The 19,708-nt window shown below is 45.8% G+C and overlaps 1 protein-coding gene across 2 annotated transcripts in view; it reads left to right on the top strand.

The window, feature by feature from the left end:
* Positions 1–16,882, top strand: part of LOC128692928 (uncharacterized) — a 70,840-nt gene extending 53,958 nt beyond the window's left edge. For both annotated transcript variants that reach the window (XM_070079837.1, XM_070079838.1), the window contains exons 4-6: positions 8,331–8,577; positions 9,524–9,720; positions 13,106–16,882. In XM_070079837.1, the coding sequence (XP_069935938.1) occupies positions 8,331–8,577; positions 9,524–9,720; positions 13,106–13,109 (448 nt within the window). In that variant the 3' untranslated portion in view covers positions 13,110–16,882. The remainder of the gene's footprint in view (positions 1–8,330; positions 8,578–9,523; positions 9,721–13,105) is intronic.
* Positions 16,883–19,708: the final 2,826 nt, after the last annotated feature.

Raw genomic sequence — 19,708 nt, 5'->3', positions numbered from 1 at the left:
AATTTAAATTTACAAAGACTTCAACGCTTGCCCAACCTTTGGACGATGACCTACTTACACTAGTGGCAGGTCCCACTGTGAAGTGGCAGGTCCCACTGTGACCCCGCCTCCTCCTGCTTCACTTCATCTGTCTGCAGTATATAAGCCACCTCTCTGGCCCTGTGCTGCACTTCCTTCAAGAGTGATGGACTAAACACATCGATTCCAGGTTGAGGGACTGATTACCTCAAACTTCTCCTCTCCTTACCCAATTCTACTTTGTATTGGACTGATGAAGTGTCTAAGTTCTTCAGATTTACGGAAGATACAAGGAAGTACTGGCTTGGCAATAGAGTTGTAGATGACTGGAAGAGCTCGGTAGCATCCCTGGGCCAAAAGCTTTGGGTAGTTACATATATAGGATGTATGAGTATATGGGTGAGAGTGACTTAGACCTGCCTAGCATGGGACAAGAGGCCTACAGCTATGCAGTGTTCATTCATTCTTCTATTGCAAAATTAGACACATGTGCAACATCTGGGTATCTTTATTTGTAGACGTTTCGCCCAACCAGTGGCTTTATCAGTACAAGGAAGAATACAATACAAGTGAAGAATTATGTACAAAAGATGAGACCTGGTCTAGGAGCGGGCCACGGGGGGCGTTGACCCCTGAAAACATCCCTCACATAAGACAGGACTCACAGAAAAGGCTTAAAGTTGAATAAATATATATTATTTATATAGTGTATTGATACCGTTACTGAAGAAGTGTTAGCTATATATAGGTTGGACGGGAACTTGAATGAGTGATAACATAAGAAGGAAGGAGCACTGCAGCGGGCCTACTGGCCCATGCTAGGTAGGTCCAAATCACCACTGGCCGAAGCCAGTCAGGTCCAACTCACATCCACTTAAGAAGGATGGTGCCTCGTTGATCAGGCCCTGATCCACCAGGAGACCTGGTCATGGACCGGGCCACGGGAGCGTTGATCCCCGTAATACCCTCCAGGTAATAACTCCGTAATAACTCCAGGTAAACCCACTAGCGCAAGCCAGTCAGGTCTAACTCACACCCACCCATGGGCTGATAGGCCTGCTGCAGCGTTCGTTAATTACTGTGTTCTTGTGTGTTCAAGAAACGTGTTTTGGCAACTGCAAATGCACACTGTAACTGTCACAGTGGTGTTGGTGTTGTGTACCCGGGAGCGGGAATACTGAGTGTACCCGGGCGCGGGCACCCGGGATCGGGAATACTGGGTGTACCCGGGCGCTGGTGTACCGGTGAGCTTCCCAGTTGCTTTACTTAAGGTACTGAAGTGGTACCCAGTGGTGGGTGTGCTGGGGTACTTATGTTCTCAGAGGGTATCCGGGGCAGAGGTACTGGAGGGGTATGTGGGTGTGTGTAGCAGTGGTGGTGTTGGACAAGTGGGCAGTTTACATGCTGGTGGGTCGTGGGCGCCTCTTGCCTGGGCCACGACCCACTACCACCATCTCTAATACTAATGGCGGCCGTGGTGGTGGTCGTGGTAGTTGTAGTGATGGTGATAGTGGTTGTCGTAGTAGTTGTGATGATGGTCGTCAGTGTATTCATAGACTCCAGGCTGAGGGACTGATTGCTTCCTTCTGGTCTTCACCATTCTTCTTTGTAAAGGACTGATGAAGCCACTGTGGTGCAACACAATAGTCTTGCACATGGATCCATTTATCAACTTGGTTCTCTGAACCATTCATCAACATGAACCAGGCTTGTCTGGTTCTAGCCTGGTCAACCAGGCTGTTGCTGCCCTCTGGCCTGGTTGCTAACTCAGTCTCGGGATTCGCAACTCTACTTGGCAGTTTGTTCCACTTATCTACAACTCTATTGCCAAACATTTTCTTTTCAATATTCTTAATAAGACCATTATTTTTTTATCCTGGCCTCCGCACCGAAGACTATCCAGGAGAAAACGGGTTAATTAAATCTCTTATGAAAGAGAACATGACACAAGGAAGGAGAGATAATCCTAGCCGAGAGATTATCAATACTGAACCAAAATATCTTTCTGTTCACGTTACCAGTTACTCCTTTTGCGCATATTCCGTGTGCTGTAACTTCGTAGTTGCACTGGTCGAAAGTTTTTGCGGTCACCAGTAACAGCCTCGTTGATCGGGTCCTGATGCACCAGGAGGCCTGGTCATGGGTCGGGCCGCGGGGGCGTTGATCCCTGAAAAAAGGTCCAGGTAGACTCCAGGTGGGTAGACACTACACTCAAATCTAAACCCGTGGTGCCCTGGGATATGCCAGTGGTGTTACCCCCGTGGTGCCCTGGGATGTGCCAGTGGTGTTACCCCCGTGGTGCCCTGGGATGTGCCAGTGGTGTTACCCCCGTGGTGCCCTGGGATGTGCCAGTGGTGTTACCCCCGTGGTGCCCTGGGATGTGCCAGTGGTGTTACCCCCGTGGTGCCCTGGGATGTACCAATGGTGTTACCTCCTTGGTGCCCTGGGATGTACCAGTGGTGTTACCCCCGTGGTGCCCTGGGATGTGCCAGTGGTGTTACTCCGTATTACTCCGTGGCGAGCCTGGCCTAGGGCAGGCCTGTGACAGTAGAATAACCCTTAAAGCCCGTAAAAGGTATATCAGAGGTAAAGGGCAGACGAGCATCAGACGAGCCTGCTCCAAGGCCGGGCTCTGGGTGCAGAAAAACTCTCAGAGCACATTAAAGGACTGCTTCCCCGTTACATACCATCACCATGGACGGATATTATGGTACTGAAATACGTTACTCTGAACTGAGATACTTCAGTAAGGTAGTGAGGACAGTGTAATATACTGAGTAATAATATACTCAGTAATAATACTGAGTAATAATATATACTGAGTAATAATACTGAGGCTTTATCCCCTACGACACTTACAAATTCCCTTCCAGCAGAGCTGGAATGTCATATTTACGTATAAAAAAAAAAGGATTAAAAACCACTAGATTATAACCCTATTTCTTATATATTTATGTACAATGATATATTTAATTCACTTACATACACGGTCACTTGTGTACATTTCGTGACCTTTAATATATATCAGTGTAGCTCGCAGAAACAGGCGGGTAGGGCCCCTGACGTGGTCAGTCCCTCAGCTGAGGGACTGACCACCCCAAAACTATATCTTCAAGAATGGTGGACTGATGACGTCGTCTTTACATATCTACTGCTTCTGTACTCGACTGAAGAAGCCTACTGTGTAGGCGACACGTTTCGGAATAAAGATACCTAACTATTGCACATATATCTTAAGCAACTTTCAGATCCCTTGCTGCCTCTGCTTCCTCGTCTGTCAGAGTTGATATTCTTCAGTACTCTCAGTCACATGTCTGGCCTTTCTTTGCCTTATTCTAGGCAATTTACACCATGTATGATAATTACACTATGTGTACCTGGGCATAAGTGTCTCAATTCGTCAAACTTACTTGCCTACTTATGGTTGATCAGGCCCTGATCCACCGGGAGGCCTGGTCATGGACCGGGCCGCGGGGGCGTTGATCCCCGGAATAACCTCTAGGTAACCTCCAGATATGGCACTAGCAACAGCCTGGTTGACCAGGTCAGCACCAGACGAACCTGATCCATGGCCGGGTTCCTAGGATAGGAAGTCTCACGGAACTCTTCAAGTGATAGCTGTGCCCAGGTGTAAATCCACCTCAAGACTGACAGAACCTTAGGTGGAGACCAGGACCTGCCTCGCATGGATCAGTAGAGCTTCTGCAGTGCTCCTTCTTTCTTATGTTCTTATGTAATGTTTGTTGCTTCCTATGTGCGATTGTATCCAGACAAATGACATACGAAATCCATTATACTGAACGCTTGTGAGAGAATTTTTAGTGTCTATTATGAAGGTTCTGGTGTTTATTTCTAAGCTGGGATCTGAAGTGCTTGAAGTCCAGACTTGTAGTCACGGAAGAGGATCCTTCAGTCACGGAAGAGGATCCTTCAGTCACAGAAGAGGATCCTTCAGTCACAGAAGAGGATCCTTCAGTCACAGAAGAGGATCCTTCAGTCACAGAAGAGGATCCTTCAGTCACAGAAGAGGATCCTTCAGTCACAGAAGAGGATCCTCCAGTCACGGAAGAGGATCCTTCAGTCACAGAAGAGGATCCTCCAGTCACGGAAGAGGATCCATGAAAAGCAGACTGGCAGTCACATGAAAGTATCTTACCTTAACGCAGTTGTTGATGGTGGGAGAGGCAGTGTGTTGGGAGATGATGGTGGGAGAGGCAGTGTGTTGGGAGATGTTGGTGGGAGAGGCAGTGTGTTGGGAGATGATGGTGGGAGAGGCAGTGTGTTGGGAGATGATGGTGGGAGAGGCAGTATGTTGGGAGATGATGGTGGGAGAGGCAGTGTGTTGGGAGATGATGGTGGGAGAGGCAGTGTGTTGGGAGATGATGGTGGGAGAGGCAGTGTGTTGGGAGATGATGGTGGGAGAGGCAGTGTGTTGGGAGATGTTGGTGGGAGAGGCAGTGTGTTGGGAGATGTTGGTGGGAGAGGCAGTGTGTTGGGAGATGATGATGGAAGAGGCAGTGTGTTGGGAGATGATGGTGGGAGAGGCAGTGTGTTGGGAGATGTTGGTGGGAGAGGCAGTGTGTTGGGAGATGTTGGTGGGAGAGGCAGTGTGTTGGGAGATGATGATGGAAGAGGCAGTGTGTTGGGAGAGGCAGTATGTTGGGAGATGATGGTGGGAGAGGCAGTGTGTTGGGAGATGATGGTGGAAGAGACAGTGTGTTGGGAGATGTTGGTGGAAGAGGCAGTGTGTTGGGAGATGATGGTGGAAGAGGCAGTGTGTTGGGAGATGTTGGTGGGAGAGACAGTGTGTTGGGAGATGATGGTGGGAGAGGCAATGTGTTGGGAGGTGAAGGTGGGAGAGACAGTGTGTTGGGAGATGATGGTGGAAGAGGCAGTGTGTTGGGAGATGTTGGTGGGAGAGACAGTGTGTTGGGAGATGATGGTGGGAGAGGCAATGTGTTGGGAGGTGAAGGTGGGAGAGACAGTGTGTTGGGAGATGATGGTGGGAGAGGCAATGTGTTGGGAGGTGAAGGTGGGAGAGACAGTGTGTTGGGAGATGATGGTGGGAGAGGCAGTGTGTTGGGAGATGAAGGTGGGAGAGACAGTGTGTTGGGAGATGATGGTGGAAGAGGCAGTGTGTTGGGAGATGTTGGTGGGAGAGGCAATGTGTTGGGAGGTGAAGGTGGGAGAGGCAGTGTGTTGGGAGATGATGGTGGGAGAGGCAATGTGTTGGGAGGTGAAGGTGGGAGAGGCAGTGTGTTGGGAGATGATGGTGGGAGAGGCAGTGTGTTGGGAGATGATGGTGGGAGAGGCAGTGTGTTGGGAGATGATGGTGGGAGAGGCAGTGTGTTGGGAGATGAAGGTGGGAGAGGCAGTGTGTTGGGAGATGATGGTGGGAGAGGCAGTGTGTTGGGAGATGATGGTGGGAGAGGCAGTGTGTTGGGAGATGATGGTGGGAGAGGCAGTGTGTTGGGAGATGTTGGTGGGAGAGGCAGTGTGTTGGGAGATGATGGTGGGAGAGGCAGTGTGTTGGGAGATGATGGTGGGAGAGGCAATGTGTTGGGAGGTGAAGGTGGGAGAGGCAGTGTGTTGGGAGATGATGGTGGGAGAGGCAGTGTGTTGGGAGATGATGGTGGGAGAGGCAGTGTGTTGGGAGATGATGGTGGGAGAGGCAGTGTGTTGGGAGATGATGGTGGGAGAGGCAGTGTGTTGGGAGATGATGGTGGGAGAGGCAGTGTGTTGGGAGGTGGTGATCGAAGGGGCAGTGGGTTGGGTGATGGTGGAGGCAATAGGGAGAGGAGCTGTGAGGCCGTGGGTAGGGAAATGGTGGGGGTTTTGGGCAGAGAAGTGGTGGTTGGGGCACTGGTGGTGATTTATGGAGAGGGAGAGAGAGAGGGGGGGGGTTATTAAGCCGTGACCCAAGTAACCTCTAGTCTGTCTCTGGTCTCTACTACTACTACTACTACTACTACTACTACTACGACCACCACCATTACTTGTACAATGCTCCACTCATCTACTCCATACTATACATCTACTACACTCTGCCGCTGCTCCACACTACTACGGCACACCACTTCCAGGGGTGAAAGAGAGAAAGTTTCAGGCTTGATCAACTAGGCTGTTACTGTTGGACGCACGCAGTCCAGCGTACGAACCTAATCCCCACTGATCAGGAACTAACTTGAGCAATTGTTACGATCCTTCTCGAGGACAACAATATGTAAGATGGAAGACTGCTGAACAGTCTTGGGCCCCCTAAACTTATTGTGTAAGGGGGGGGGTCACCCATGTTTCTCATTGGGTGCATTTTGTACCGTCTGTCAAGTCTTTTGCTTTCGTAGGGAGTGATTTCTGTGTGCAGGTTTGGCTCCAGTCCCTCTATGATTTTCTAGGTGTAAATTACGATGCATCTTTCTCGCCTGCGACACGGTCCCAGACCAGGCTTCCTGGTTGCTGGCCCTGATCCATCAAGCTGTTAGTGCCCGCCTTCCGTGGTCTAACTTATCCACCACAGCCCGGCTGATCAGGAACTGTTTTCAAGAATCTGTTGAGTTTCCTCTTGAAGACAGCTAGGAGTTTATTAGTGATATTTCTTATGTAAGGTAAGGTGATGAATAGTCGTGGGCCCCTGACATTCACACATGAGGAATATTGAAGAGTAGGATAACGTCCCATTTTTTGGTCTTATTAGATTATGACTGTTGGTGGGTATTACAGATTTCTGTCCTTATCGTACCTACTCTGAAACTGTGTGTGGAGTTTGTTGACAGATTCCTCGTTGAACTTGTTCTGTTTCCCTGAGAGAGAGAGAGAGAGAGAGAGAGAGAGAGAGAGAGAGAGAGAGAGAGAGAGAGAGAGAGAGAGAGAGAGAGAGAGAGAGAGAGAAATAGGGGATGGGTTGTGGGGTGGTGGCCAGGGCTAGGTTAGGGTGGGATCTCAAGGGATAAATAATGTGGTCCGGTTGTTGACCTCCATCCCCTGGACCACGCCCACCACCGCCCATTGCAGCCCACCCATCCCATCACCCACCCACTGTCATCCATCACACTCCCACTGCCACCCATCACACTCCCACTGCCACCCATCACACTTCCCTTGCCACCCATCACACTCCCACTGCCACCCATCACGCTCCCACTGCCACCTATTACACTCCCACTGCCACCCATCACCCTCCCACACCCTCCTCTACACACTGCAGTCACTCCCTAGACTGGGTAGATGGTGCAGCGCCCCCCCCCCTCCCACGAAACACAGGGGCGCCGTGAGTACACTAACAGAGAACACAATAAGTGTGCGGGGCCCAAGACTGTTCAACTGCCTCCCACCAGTCATAAGGGGAATTACCAATAGACTCCTGGTTGTCTTCAAGAGGGAGCTGGACAGATACCTAAAGTCGGTACTTGATCAGCCTGACTGTGGTTCGTACTTTGGACAACGTGCGGCCAGCAGTAACAGCCTGGTTGATCAAGTCCTGACCCACCGCGAGGCCTAGTCATGGACCGGGGCGTTGATACCATTACTTTTGATGAGTTTCGGGAGTCTCTCTCTACTCTTGAAGCCCGGCCATGGGCCAGGCTCGTCTGGTGCTTGCCTGGTCAATCAGGCTGTTGCTGCTGGAGGCCCGTTGCCCCACATATCCATCACAGCCTGGCTGATCCGGCACTTGGTGACACTTGGGTATCTTTATTGTGGAAATGTTTCGCCACACAGTGACTTCATCAGTCCCATACAGAGGGGAAGTGCGAAGATCAGAAGGAGTTTGAGGTGATCCGTCCCTCAGCCTGGAGTCAGTGTAACGCCACTCTGGGGCGAAACGTTGAGTACTTTTGTAATTTACTGTAGGAGTTGCTGGACCGACCAATGACTTCACCAGTTCAGTGGAAAAATATAACACTGTAGACGGTGCCAGATCAACCAGACTGTGATGGATATGTGGGGCAGAGGGCCACCAGCAGCAACAACCTGGTTGACCAGGCTAGCACCAGACGTGCCTGGACCATGACCGGGCTCCCAGAGTAGAAAAACTCATACTGAACCTTGTATATGGGACCTCGTATACGGGAACTCGTATACGGGAACTCGCTCTCATCTTCTGTAAAACCTCGGGTATTAAGCCGGGTATCAGTCCTGACAGACTGATACCCGGCTTAATGGAGGTGAGAATCTCCAGTCTTGAAGTTGTATCCGGTGTTACGGTGTTTGACTAACACGGTGTTTGACTAACACGGTGTTTGACTAACACGGTTCTTGACTAACACGGTTCTTGACTAACACGGTTCTTGACTAACACGGTTCTTGCTTTCCAGGGAGACTGTGACCGAGGAGAACAACAACAACAACAGCGCCACTAACAACAACACGGGCAGCAGCGGCATCAAGTCCAGATACAGACGGGGCACAGTCAGTGGTATCATCGGTGGCACTCTGGCCAGCTCCCTGGGCACTACTAATGTCACTGGTGGCACCCGCAGGACCTCAGTCTCCGTTAAGAGACCGCTGGACATCATTCTCCCTTGCCAGGAGATCCAGTACCTTGATATCTCCTACCAGAAGGTGAATACCCGTTGATAGTTCCAGGGGTCACTGCCCCCCCAGTACCAGACTCAGAACCGGTTCAAAACATGATCAACTAGGCTGTTAATCATTCAATCTTAGCCTTGATATCACAGACTGTGGGATCAGCCTTGATATCACAGACTGTGGGATCGACCTTGATATCACAGACTGTGGGATCAACCTTGATATCACAGACTGTGTGATCAACCTTGACATCACAGACTGTGGGATCGACCTTGATATCACAGACTGTGGGATCAACCTTGATATCACAGACTGTGGGATCAACCTTGATATCACAGACTGTGGGATCAACCTTGATATCACAGACTGTGGGATCAACCTTGATATCACAGACTGTGGGATCAACCTTGATATCACAGACTGTGGGATCAACCTTGATATCACAGACTGTGGGATCAACCTTGATATCACAGACTGTGGGATCAACCTTGATATCACAGACTGTGGGATCAACATTGATCTCACAGACTGTGGGATCAACATTGATCTCACAGACTGTGGGATCAACATTGATATCACAGACTGTGGGATCAACCTTGATCTCACAGACTGTGGGATCAACCTTGATCTCACAGACTGTGGGATCAATAATAATCTCACTGTGAGAAACTTAACGAAATTAACTTAACAACGCTAAAATATCGGAGTACCGGGGAGACATGATCAGGGCATATCAAATACTAATGGAGGTGGATAGAGTGAATAGTGACAAGTTGAGTTGCCAGGAGAAGGAACCAAGGTACATAGTAGACAAAGCTACAACCGAGCCATAGTTATGTTAGGAAGTACTTTTACAGCATAAAGGGATCGAAGTAAAAGAAGAAGTTGGAAAAGGAAACACCTTACACTGCTTCACGAGCAGGTATGACAGGACCACAACACAGCACAACGATAACCTAGTTTCTCTGGTCTCCCACAGGTCCAGTATAGTCCTATCCCTCGCAAGAAGATCGCGTACCACCATGTGCCATACAATTCTATCCCTTACTGTGAGGTGCCATACTGTGGCACTGGTGAGCGCCCCATCAAGCGGAAGCCCTTACAGCGTGCTCACTCCATCGCTGTGGCTGACCTTAGAGAGCCAGAAGGCTGTGAGTGGTCGTCATACAAACTAAGGTGAGTCGGGTCTCTGGTGGTAGTCTGGCTTTGACTTCCAGTGGTCATCACCGTCACCTGGGAGGGGGATGTCTAAGACCCAAGCCTCCTGGTTGATGACCTGATCAGTCAGGCTGTTGGTGCTAGCAGCACAGGGTTCACTGTAGGTTTGACAGCTTGGTTGATGAGAAAGTAGCTTCAGGAACCTCTGAAGCTTCCTGGTCAAGACTGGCCTGAGGAACTAGGCAAGCTACATTAAGACAGGTATCACATAAACACTCACTTAACATCTTCCAGAATCTCTCTCTGCACTCTTCTTGACCAGGTACATTATACTTGTTATTACCCACGTCTCATATCCCACCCTTATCTTAACCCTTTCACTGCCCGTCACGTAGAACTACATTATATTTCTGTTCTCCCACAGTGTACTTCTGTTCTCTCAGTGTACTTCTGTTCTCTCAGTGTACTTCTGTTCTCTCAGTGTACTTCTGTTCTCTCAGTGTACTTCTGTTCTCTCAGTGTACTTCTGTTCTCTCAGTGTACTTCTGTTCTCTCAGTGTACTTCTGTTCTCTCAGTGTACTTCTGTTCTCTCAGTGTACTTCTGTTCTCTCAGTGTACTTCTGTTCTCTCAGTGTACTTCTGTTCTCTCAGTGTACTACTGTTCTCTCAGTGTACTTCTGTTCTCTCAATGTACTTCTGTTCTCTCAGTGTACTTCTGTTCTCTCAGTGTACTACTGTTCTCTCAGTGTACTACTGTTCTCTCAGTGTACTTCTGTTCTCTCAGTGTACTTCTGTTCTCTCAGTGTCAGTGTACTTCTGTTCTCTCAGTGTACTTCTGTTCTCTCAGTGTACTTCTGTTCTCTCAGTGTACTACTGTTCTCTCAGTGTACTTCTGTTCTCTCAGTGTACTACTGTTCTCTCAGTGTACTTCTGTTCTCTCAGTGTACTACTGTTCTCTCAGTGTACTACTGTTCTCTCAGTGTACTTCTGTTCTCTCAGTGTACTACTGTTCTCTCAGTGTACTTCTGTTCTCTCAGTGTACTACTGTTCTCTCAGTGTACTACTGTTCTCTCAGTGTACTACTGTTCTCTCAGTGTACTACTGTTCTCTCAGTGTACTTCTGTTCTCTCAGTGTACTTCTGTTCTCTCAGTGTACTTCTGTTCTCTCAGTGTACTTCTGTTCTCTCAGTGTACTACTGTTCTCTCAGTGTACTTCTGTTCTCTCAGTGTACTTCTGTTCTCTCAGTGTACTACTGTTCTCTCAGTGTACTACTGTTCTCTCAGTGTACTACTGTTCTCTCAGTGTACTACTGTTCTCTCAGTGTACTTCTGTTCTCTCAGTGTACTACTGTTCTCTCAGTGTACTACTGTTCTCTCAGTGTACTTCTGTTCTCTCAGTGTACTACTGTTCTCTCAGTGTACTTCTGTTCTCTCAGTGTACTACTGTTCTCTCAGTGTACTACTGTTCTCTCAGTGTACTTCTGTTCTCTCAGTGTACTACTGTTCTCTCAGTGTACTTCTGTTCTCTCAGTGTACTTCTGTTCTCTCAGTGTACTTCTGTTCTCTCAGTGTACTTCTGTTCTCTCAGTGTACTTCTGTTCTCTCAGTGTACTTCTGTTCTCTCAGTGTACTTCTGTTCTCTCAGTGTACTTCTGTTCTCTCAGTGTCAGTGTACTTCTGTTCTCTCAGTGTACTTCTGTTCTCTCAGTGTACTTCTGTTCTCTCAGTGTACTACTGTTCTCTCAGTGTACTTCTGTTCTCTCAGTGTACTACTGTTCTCTCAGTGTACTTCTGTTCTCTCAGTGTACTACTGTTCTCTCAGTGTACTACTGTTCTCTCAGTGTACTTCTGTTCTCTCAGTGTACTACTGTTCTCTCAGTGTACTTCTGTTCTCTCAGTGTACTACTGTTCTCTCAGTGTACTACTGTTCTCTCAGTGTACTTCTGTTCTCTCAGTGTACTACTGTTCTCTCAGTGTACTACTGTTCTCTCAGTGTACTTCTGTTCTCTCAGTGTACTACTGTTCTCTCAGTGTACTTCTGTTCTCTCAGTGTACTTCTGTTCTCTCAGTGTACTTCTGTTCTCTCAGTGTACTTCTGTTCTCCCACAGTGAACTGAATCTAGCATTAGTCTCACACCTAGACGTCAGACATGATGTGTTGTCAAACACTGAGAACAATCAGTTAGGTTCTCAATATAATTGTTACTTATATACAGGTAAGTGTTCACACAGGTCATTACCTGAAAATTAATTAGTAATTAAGAGGGAAGATTCGTCATATTAGCTGGGACAAATATGAAGAATTTGAAGTCGAGAGCTATACCTCAGCCCACCACACTCCCTACTTAGTCCCCACACACTCTCCTAAGCCCCCACACTCATTAACACACACATTAATAGTTTTAATAGAGGGGCAGCCAAAAGCCATGATCATACCTGTGAATGATGTGAAGGGATGATTAGATTTAGAACCTGTCAGCTCCAGGTAACCTCCAGGTAACCTCCTCCAGCTACACGAGAGCCATTAAGGCTGCATGTCACCTGTTCCTCACCAGTCAGGAATAGTGTGATCCCTAAAATGTGGATATAAGTAAACTTTCTGTATACTTAGAGTATACTTGGACTATACCTGAAGGGTATCCCACAGCCTGGTCTGTGACCAGGCCTCATGGTGGATCAGGGCTTGATCAACCAAGCTTGATTCTTGTAGGACTTTATGGTCTCGTGGGTTAGCGTCGTGGAATTTTTGCTTACCATGAGGCGGGCTGAAACAACACGGGTTCGAATCCTCGGCTAGTCGCAGTGTTGTTTTGATTAAATACCACTTGTTTATGGTTACAATAATACATATATATATATATATATATATATATATATATATATATATATATATATATATATATATATATATATATATATATGGATGCAAGATGCAAAACAACCATTGGAAGGGGGAGTTGAATGATAGCTCTAGGCCTTTCGTGTTCCAATCAACACATCAAGAGCTTGTAATGTTGCAGAAATGAGTAGGAAGTACACGTAGATTCGTTCAGGTGGAAAGTTTTGGCTTCGAGCTGCAGCGTTACAAGCTTCTGATGATGTGCTGATTACAACATGAAATGCCTAGAGCCATCGCTCAACTCCTCCTGTGGTTGTCTTGTGTGTATATATATATATATATATATATATATATATATATATATATATATATATATATATATATATATATATATATATATATATATATATATATATATACTGAGAGCAAAACCAAATTGACCTGCTCAAAGACCCCCTCCAGGTCTTAAGACATATCACAAAATCAATCAGTTTAAAGACTAGAAATTTGTATTGTAGTCTTTGATGCTTGTGGCTAATATGTATTTTTGTTTTCTACTACAGGTGAAGCAGTGTGAATGACCTATAAAGGCGGTCTTAGTGGCAAGAATCTGGAGCACGACCTCGAAGGAGGAGGTGCAAGATGATCTTGGGAATCTCTGGTCCAGATGCTCTCATGTTCTTGACTGTGAAAGCCTCTCCCTGAGGCCAGGAGCTGGAGGTTGACGTTCCACACCGGCGTCTACTGGTGCATCAGTGGAGGCCACGTGTCAGGGAACTTAAGAAAGTACAGAGTGAGACGAAGTGCAGAGCAGCTCACACACACACAGTTACAACTTGTGTCAGTGACTAACACACAAGTCTCGTGTACTCGCACTGAATCTGAGATCATCTGGACGATGCTTCAGCTGAATCTGGGATCATCTGGATGATGCTTCAGCTGAATCTGGGATCACCTGGACGATGCTTCAGCTGGAACCCCTAAGACAGTGACGGTGGTTATTCTGTCTGGTGCTTAAAAGGCACATAAATTCCCCTGTCTTCCAATAACATGTTCATTTTTCCACTATAATCTACCTTGTCCATAATTACTATCACATTTACTTTGTCTGTTTCGTAAGGTAAAGTCCAGGATCTTTCCTTAATTCATGGTATAACTTAACAAATCTTTAAGGTCAGTTGTGTTGCAGAGGTCTCAGACCTCAAAGATTTTTTTGTTAAGTTATACCATGAACAAAGGAAAGATCCTGGACTTCACATTACGAAACAGACAAAGCAAATATGACAATAATTATGTACAAGGTAGATTATAGTGGAAAAATGAACCTGTTATTAGAAGACGGGGGAACTTACATGCCCCTTAAAATATATATTAGTGAGAAAAACTCAATGACCAAGAAGTGTGCTTATTGTCCCAAGCAAGTGACACATAGATCAATTTTCATTTTTTTTTTTTGTAAACACTTATGCATTATTTTTGCATCAGCGAAGTGAAAATTATATAGACACGTGCACGCTTACCGCTTCTCCATGAACTGAGAGACATAAACCCAAGAGTATTAGTTTTATATGAAATAAATGAGTGATTCACAGTGCTATAAGTAGGATTTATATGTGTGAATGGTATCCAGTTTGGACCTCTATGTGTTTATATGTGTGCATGCTATTTGTATAGACCATCTGTGTATAGGAAACTTTCTTATTTTGTACACTTGGCAAGTTGTTTTTTCACTTTTATATTTTTTCAACTTGTGAATTTATTTTATGATTTACCATTGAGTCCTTTGTTCGTGTTTCAGTGTCCATACTCTCTCTTTGTGATGTGTTCCATCAAGTCTCAGTTTGTCTGCATGAAGACAGCCATGTTTGTGTGTGTGTGTCTATCTGTCTATGTCTGTGTTCCGACGGCTGTTTCATACAGATTTGTGTCAAATATTTCTCACACCAGAGGTGTTTCTGTGTCACAGTCACCACTCTAGTGTGTTCACGTTGTCCCACTCTACCCAGGTATCATTTAATATTTATGTATGCCAGGCTTTTTTAATACACATTTTTTCAATAATGACAATACCTTATTTGGGTAAATAACTAAAAAAAGGATTTGTTATATATATATATATATATATATGTTTTTTTTTTTTGTGCGATGTAAAGACGTTGAAGATTTTACCAAATATTCCCCCCGAAGATGAGGATGTTGAGATGAAGGTAGGATGTGTGTGTGTGTAACCCAGGGGTTAGTTGAGGTGACCTCAAAATCTGGATCATTGCAAAATGTATCTAGCCTGGGATATGATGTTCTAAATGATTGCAATCTGGACACCCCCTCCATCTCCATGATCCGAGTGATACAAGAATCCCAGCCTGGGGTATGGAGCACTGAATGATTGCAGTCTGGAACCCCATGATCCAAGTGATGCTAGGATCCCAGCCTGGGGTATGGAGCACTGAATGACTGCAGTCTGGAACCCCATGATCCAAGTGATGCTAGGATCCCAGCCTGGGGTATGGAGCACTGAATGACTGCAGTCTGCAACCCCATGATCTGAGTGATACTAGGATCCCAGCTTGGGGTATGGAGCACTGAATGACTGCAGTCTGGAACCCCATGATCCAAGTGATACTAGGATCCCAGCCTGGGGTATGGAGCACTGAATGACTGCAGTCTGGAACCCCATGATCCAAGTGATACTAGGATCCCAGCCTGGGGTATGGAGCACTGAATGACTGCAGTCTGGAACCCCATGAGCCAAGTGATACTAGGATCCCAGCCTGGGGTATGGAGCACTGAATGACTGCAGTCTGGAACCCCATGATCCAAGTGATACTAGGATCCCAGCCTGGGGTATGGAGCACTGAATGACTGCAGTCTGGAACCCCATGATCCAAGTGATACTAGGATCCCAGCCTGGGGTATGGAGCACTGAATGACTGCAGTCTGGAACCCCATGATCCAAGTGATACTAGGATCCCAGCCTGGGGTATGGAGCACTGAATGACTGCAGTCTGGAACCCCATGATCCAAGTGATACTAGGATCCCAGCCTGGGGTATGGAGCACTGAATGACTGCAGTCTGGAACCCCATGATCGAGCGATACTTCTGAGGCTTTTTTTTTCATGAATTGAAACGCACCCACCCCACCTGCCTGGAGAGTATTCTAAGGGCCAAAGCCTCCCCTTTTTCCCCTGCGCCCTGGTCCCAGACCAACCCATAGCATATAGTTATAAATGGTCTGTCATATAGAGATGGCAACAATTTCTTACCCAAGACCTTTACATATGGAAAGCCTGACTTTCGATGCTGGTGAGGGAGAGGGAGAGAGAGACAGGGTCGAAAAAGAACTAGCTTTACCCAAGTAGAACTTCCTGGTGACCAACAGCACCAAGCTGGGTGACCAAACAGGTACCAGAAAAGTCTGGCCACAGACCGGGCTAATCATATCACAGGTAAACCTCAACACAGAGCAAAATATAGCTCGATAAACCTCAACACAGTGAAACAAGGCTTTACGAAGCTCGACACAAGGCAAAACAAGATTTGCTAAAACACTAGGCTGGGTGTAACGTTACTGTGCTAAATACTTGTACTGAACACCTGTCTGTCTCCTCCACCATCTGTGTGTATACACAAGCAGTTGTTGATGCGCATGTATTAGTTCATGGAGAACACTGAAGTTGCTCCTGGGTATGTGAAGTGTTGGTCTGTACTCTGTATGTGTTAATATCTTGGCCTGTACTCTGCACATATTAACATCTAGGCCTGTACTCTGTACATGATATCTCTGCCTGTACTTTCTGTACATAGACTAACAGTACATATTAACGTCTTGGCTTGTGCTCTCAGTACATTACAGTACACTCCCGATCCCACGCCAAAGTCCACACAAGTTTATATATATAATATATATATATATATATATATATATATATATATATATATATATATATATATATATATATATATATATATATATATATATATATATATATATATATATATATACGTATATATATATAGATTACGTATAATTTTTTTGATATCAATTCTCTCCTTCATTTTTATAAGCATATCCACCTCAGGAATTTATAAGTAAGTAAAAAGAGCATTGTTCATGTGTACCATTGTTCAAGTGTACCACTTTTATATATATTTTTGTCCCCCCCCCACTTCAAAAAAAAAACTTGCTGCATCGTTTTTTTTTCTAAACAAGGACTACTGCCAGAGGGCTGTTGTCGACCTGTCGACTCAAGAGGCCAGTCGACCTGTCGACTCAAGAGGCCAGTCGACACCACCAGTCATTCGTCTAGTTGTATAAATAAAATGTTGAATATGAATGAAAGTTTTCATTATTTTCCTTATTATTATTATTGTTATTATTATTATTATTGTTATTATTATTATTATTGTTATTATTATTATTATTATTATTATTATTATTATACTGTATCCCTGGCTGTTAGGAGTCCTCACAGAGGCTGCTGAGGGAGGAAGGATACCTGGAGAGGGTTTCAGGGGGTCAACGCCCCCGTGGCCCGGTCTGTGGCCAGGTCTGGGGAGATAGTCTCCGGTTCACACACTAAGAGCTGTTATCCTACCTCATCCTAGTCATATCTTGACTATCCAGCCTTCCTTCCACCGTCCCCAGGGCACCAGCACACGGGTACCTGCTAGCTGAACAGCAGTAGTAAGCAGAAGAACCCTTGTCTCGCCCTGCCCGGGTATCAAACCAGTGCCCCTTCGGTTGTGAAATGAGTGTTCAGTCATTGGGAAGGTCTGAAGTGCTGGGCAGGTATATGCCTACAGCTGGAAAGGTTAGGATCACAACGAGGTGTGAAACCTGTCGGCTACACGAGGTGTCATTAAGACTGCATGCCACCTGTTCACCACCAGTCAAGAATACTTTAATGTCGAAAATAGTGATTAGCGTAAACTCTTGAGTGTATATAAACTAAGAGACATGCACTTCTGGGTGTATATATACTAAGAGACATGCACTTCTGGGTGTATATATACTGAGAGACATGCACTTCTGGGTGTATATATACTAAGAGACATGCACTTCTGGGTGTATATATACTAAGAGACACTGAGAGACATGCACTTCTGGGTGTATATATACTAAGAGACATGCACTTCTGGGTGTATATATACTAAGAGACATGCACTTCTGGGTGTATATATACTGAGAGACATGCACTTCTGGGTGTATATATACTAAGAGACATGCACTTCTGGGTGTATATATACTGAGAGACATGCACTTCTGGGTGTATATATACTGAGAGACATGCACTTCTGGGTGTATATATACTGAGAGACATGCACTTCTGGGTGTATATATACTAAGAGACATGCACTTCTGGGTGTATATATACTGAGAGACATGCACTTCTGGGTGTATATATACTGAGAGACATGCACTTCTGGGTGTATATAAACTAAGAGACATGCACTTCTGGGTGTATATAAACTAAGAGACATGCACTTCTGGGTGTATATATACTGAGAGACATGCACTTCTGGGTGTATATATACTGAGAGACATGCACTTCTGGGTGTATATATACTGAGAGACATGCACTTCTGGGTGTATATATACTGAGAGACATGCACTTCTGGGTGTATATATACTAAGAGACATGCACTTCTGGGTGTGTATATACTGAGAGACATGCACTTCTGGGTGTATATATACTGAGAGACATGCACTTCTGGGTGTATATATACTGAGAGACATGCACTTCTGGGTGTATATGCACTGAAACGCCTAACGTGTATATATTGATACATATATACCTTGCGATGTGTATAAGCACATTGTATATACACTGAGATAAACACCTCTTAGTGTATATACACTGAGACATATACACCTTTCGGTTTATGTACGACGTATAAATACCTTTCGTATATACACCTGGAGGTTATTCCGGGGATCAACGCCCCCGCGGCCCGGTCTATGACCAGGGCTCCCGATGGATCAGGGCCTGATCAACTAGGCTGTTACTGCTGACCTCACGCAGTCCAACGTACGAGCCACAGCCCGGCTGATCCGGCACTGACTTTAGGTATCTGTCCAGCTCACTCTTGAAGGCAGCCAGGGGTTTATCGGCAATTCCCCTAATGCTTGATGGGAGGCTGTTGAACAGTCTTGGGCCCCGGACACTTATGGTGTTTTCCCTTAGTGTACCAATGGCGCCCCTAGTTTTTATTGGAGGCATTTTGCATCGCCTGCCCAGTCTTTTACTTTCGTAGGGAGTGATTTCTGTGTGCAGATTTGGGACCATTCCTTCCAAGATTTTCCAAGTGTAGATTATGATATATCTCTCCCTCCTGCGTTCCAACGAGTACAAGTCAAGTGCTTCCAAGCGTTCCCAGTAGTTAAGGTGCTTGACAGAACTTATACGTGCAGTAAAGGATCTCTGTACACTCTCTAGATCTGCGATTTCACCTGCTTTGAATGGAGATGTTAATGTACAGCAGTATTCCAGCCTAGAGAGAACAAGTGATTTGAAGAGGATCATCATTGGCTTGGCATCTCTCGTTTTGAAAGTTCTCATTATCCATCCTATCATTTTTTTTGCACGTGCGATCGTGGCACTGTTGTGATCCTTGAAAGTGAGATCCTCAGACATTACTACTCCCAGGTCCCTTACATTATTTTTCCGCTCTATTGTATGGCCAGAGTCTGTAGTATACTCTGTTCTAGTTATTATCTCCTCCAGTTTTCCATAACGGAGTAGTTGGAATTTGTCCTCATTGAACATCATATTGTTTACCGTTGCCCACTGGAAAACTTTGTTTATATCTTCTTGGAGGTTAACCGCGTCCTCAGCAGATGACAGCCTCATGCAGATCCTAGTATCATCCGCAAAGCATGATACGGTGCTGTGGTGTATATCTCTGTCTATGTCTGATACAGAGAAACACACCTCTCAGTGTATATACACTGAGATATACACGCGTTTCAGTGTATATACAGATGCATATTTACATTTCTGAGTGTATATACATTGATATAAACATCTTTTTAAAGGGTACATACGCCGAGAGATGTACACCTCAATTATGACCTGACTGAGCTCAGAGCTCATGACCTGACTGAGCTCAGAGCTCATGACCTGACTGAGCTCAGAGCTCATGACCTGACTGAGCTCAGAGCTCA

This window comes from Cherax quadricarinatus, unplaced genomic scaffold (assembly GCF_038502225.1).
Source record: "Cherax quadricarinatus isolate ZL_2023a unplaced genomic scaffold, ASM3850222v1 Contig26, whole genome shotgun sequence".
Classification (NCBI taxonomy): domain Eukaryota; kingdom Metazoa; phylum Arthropoda; class Malacostraca; order Decapoda; family Parastacidae; genus Cherax; species Cherax quadricarinatus.
The sequence above is the reverse complement of the archived record's forward strand: the minus strand, read 5'-3'. Positions and strand labels throughout refer to the sequence as shown.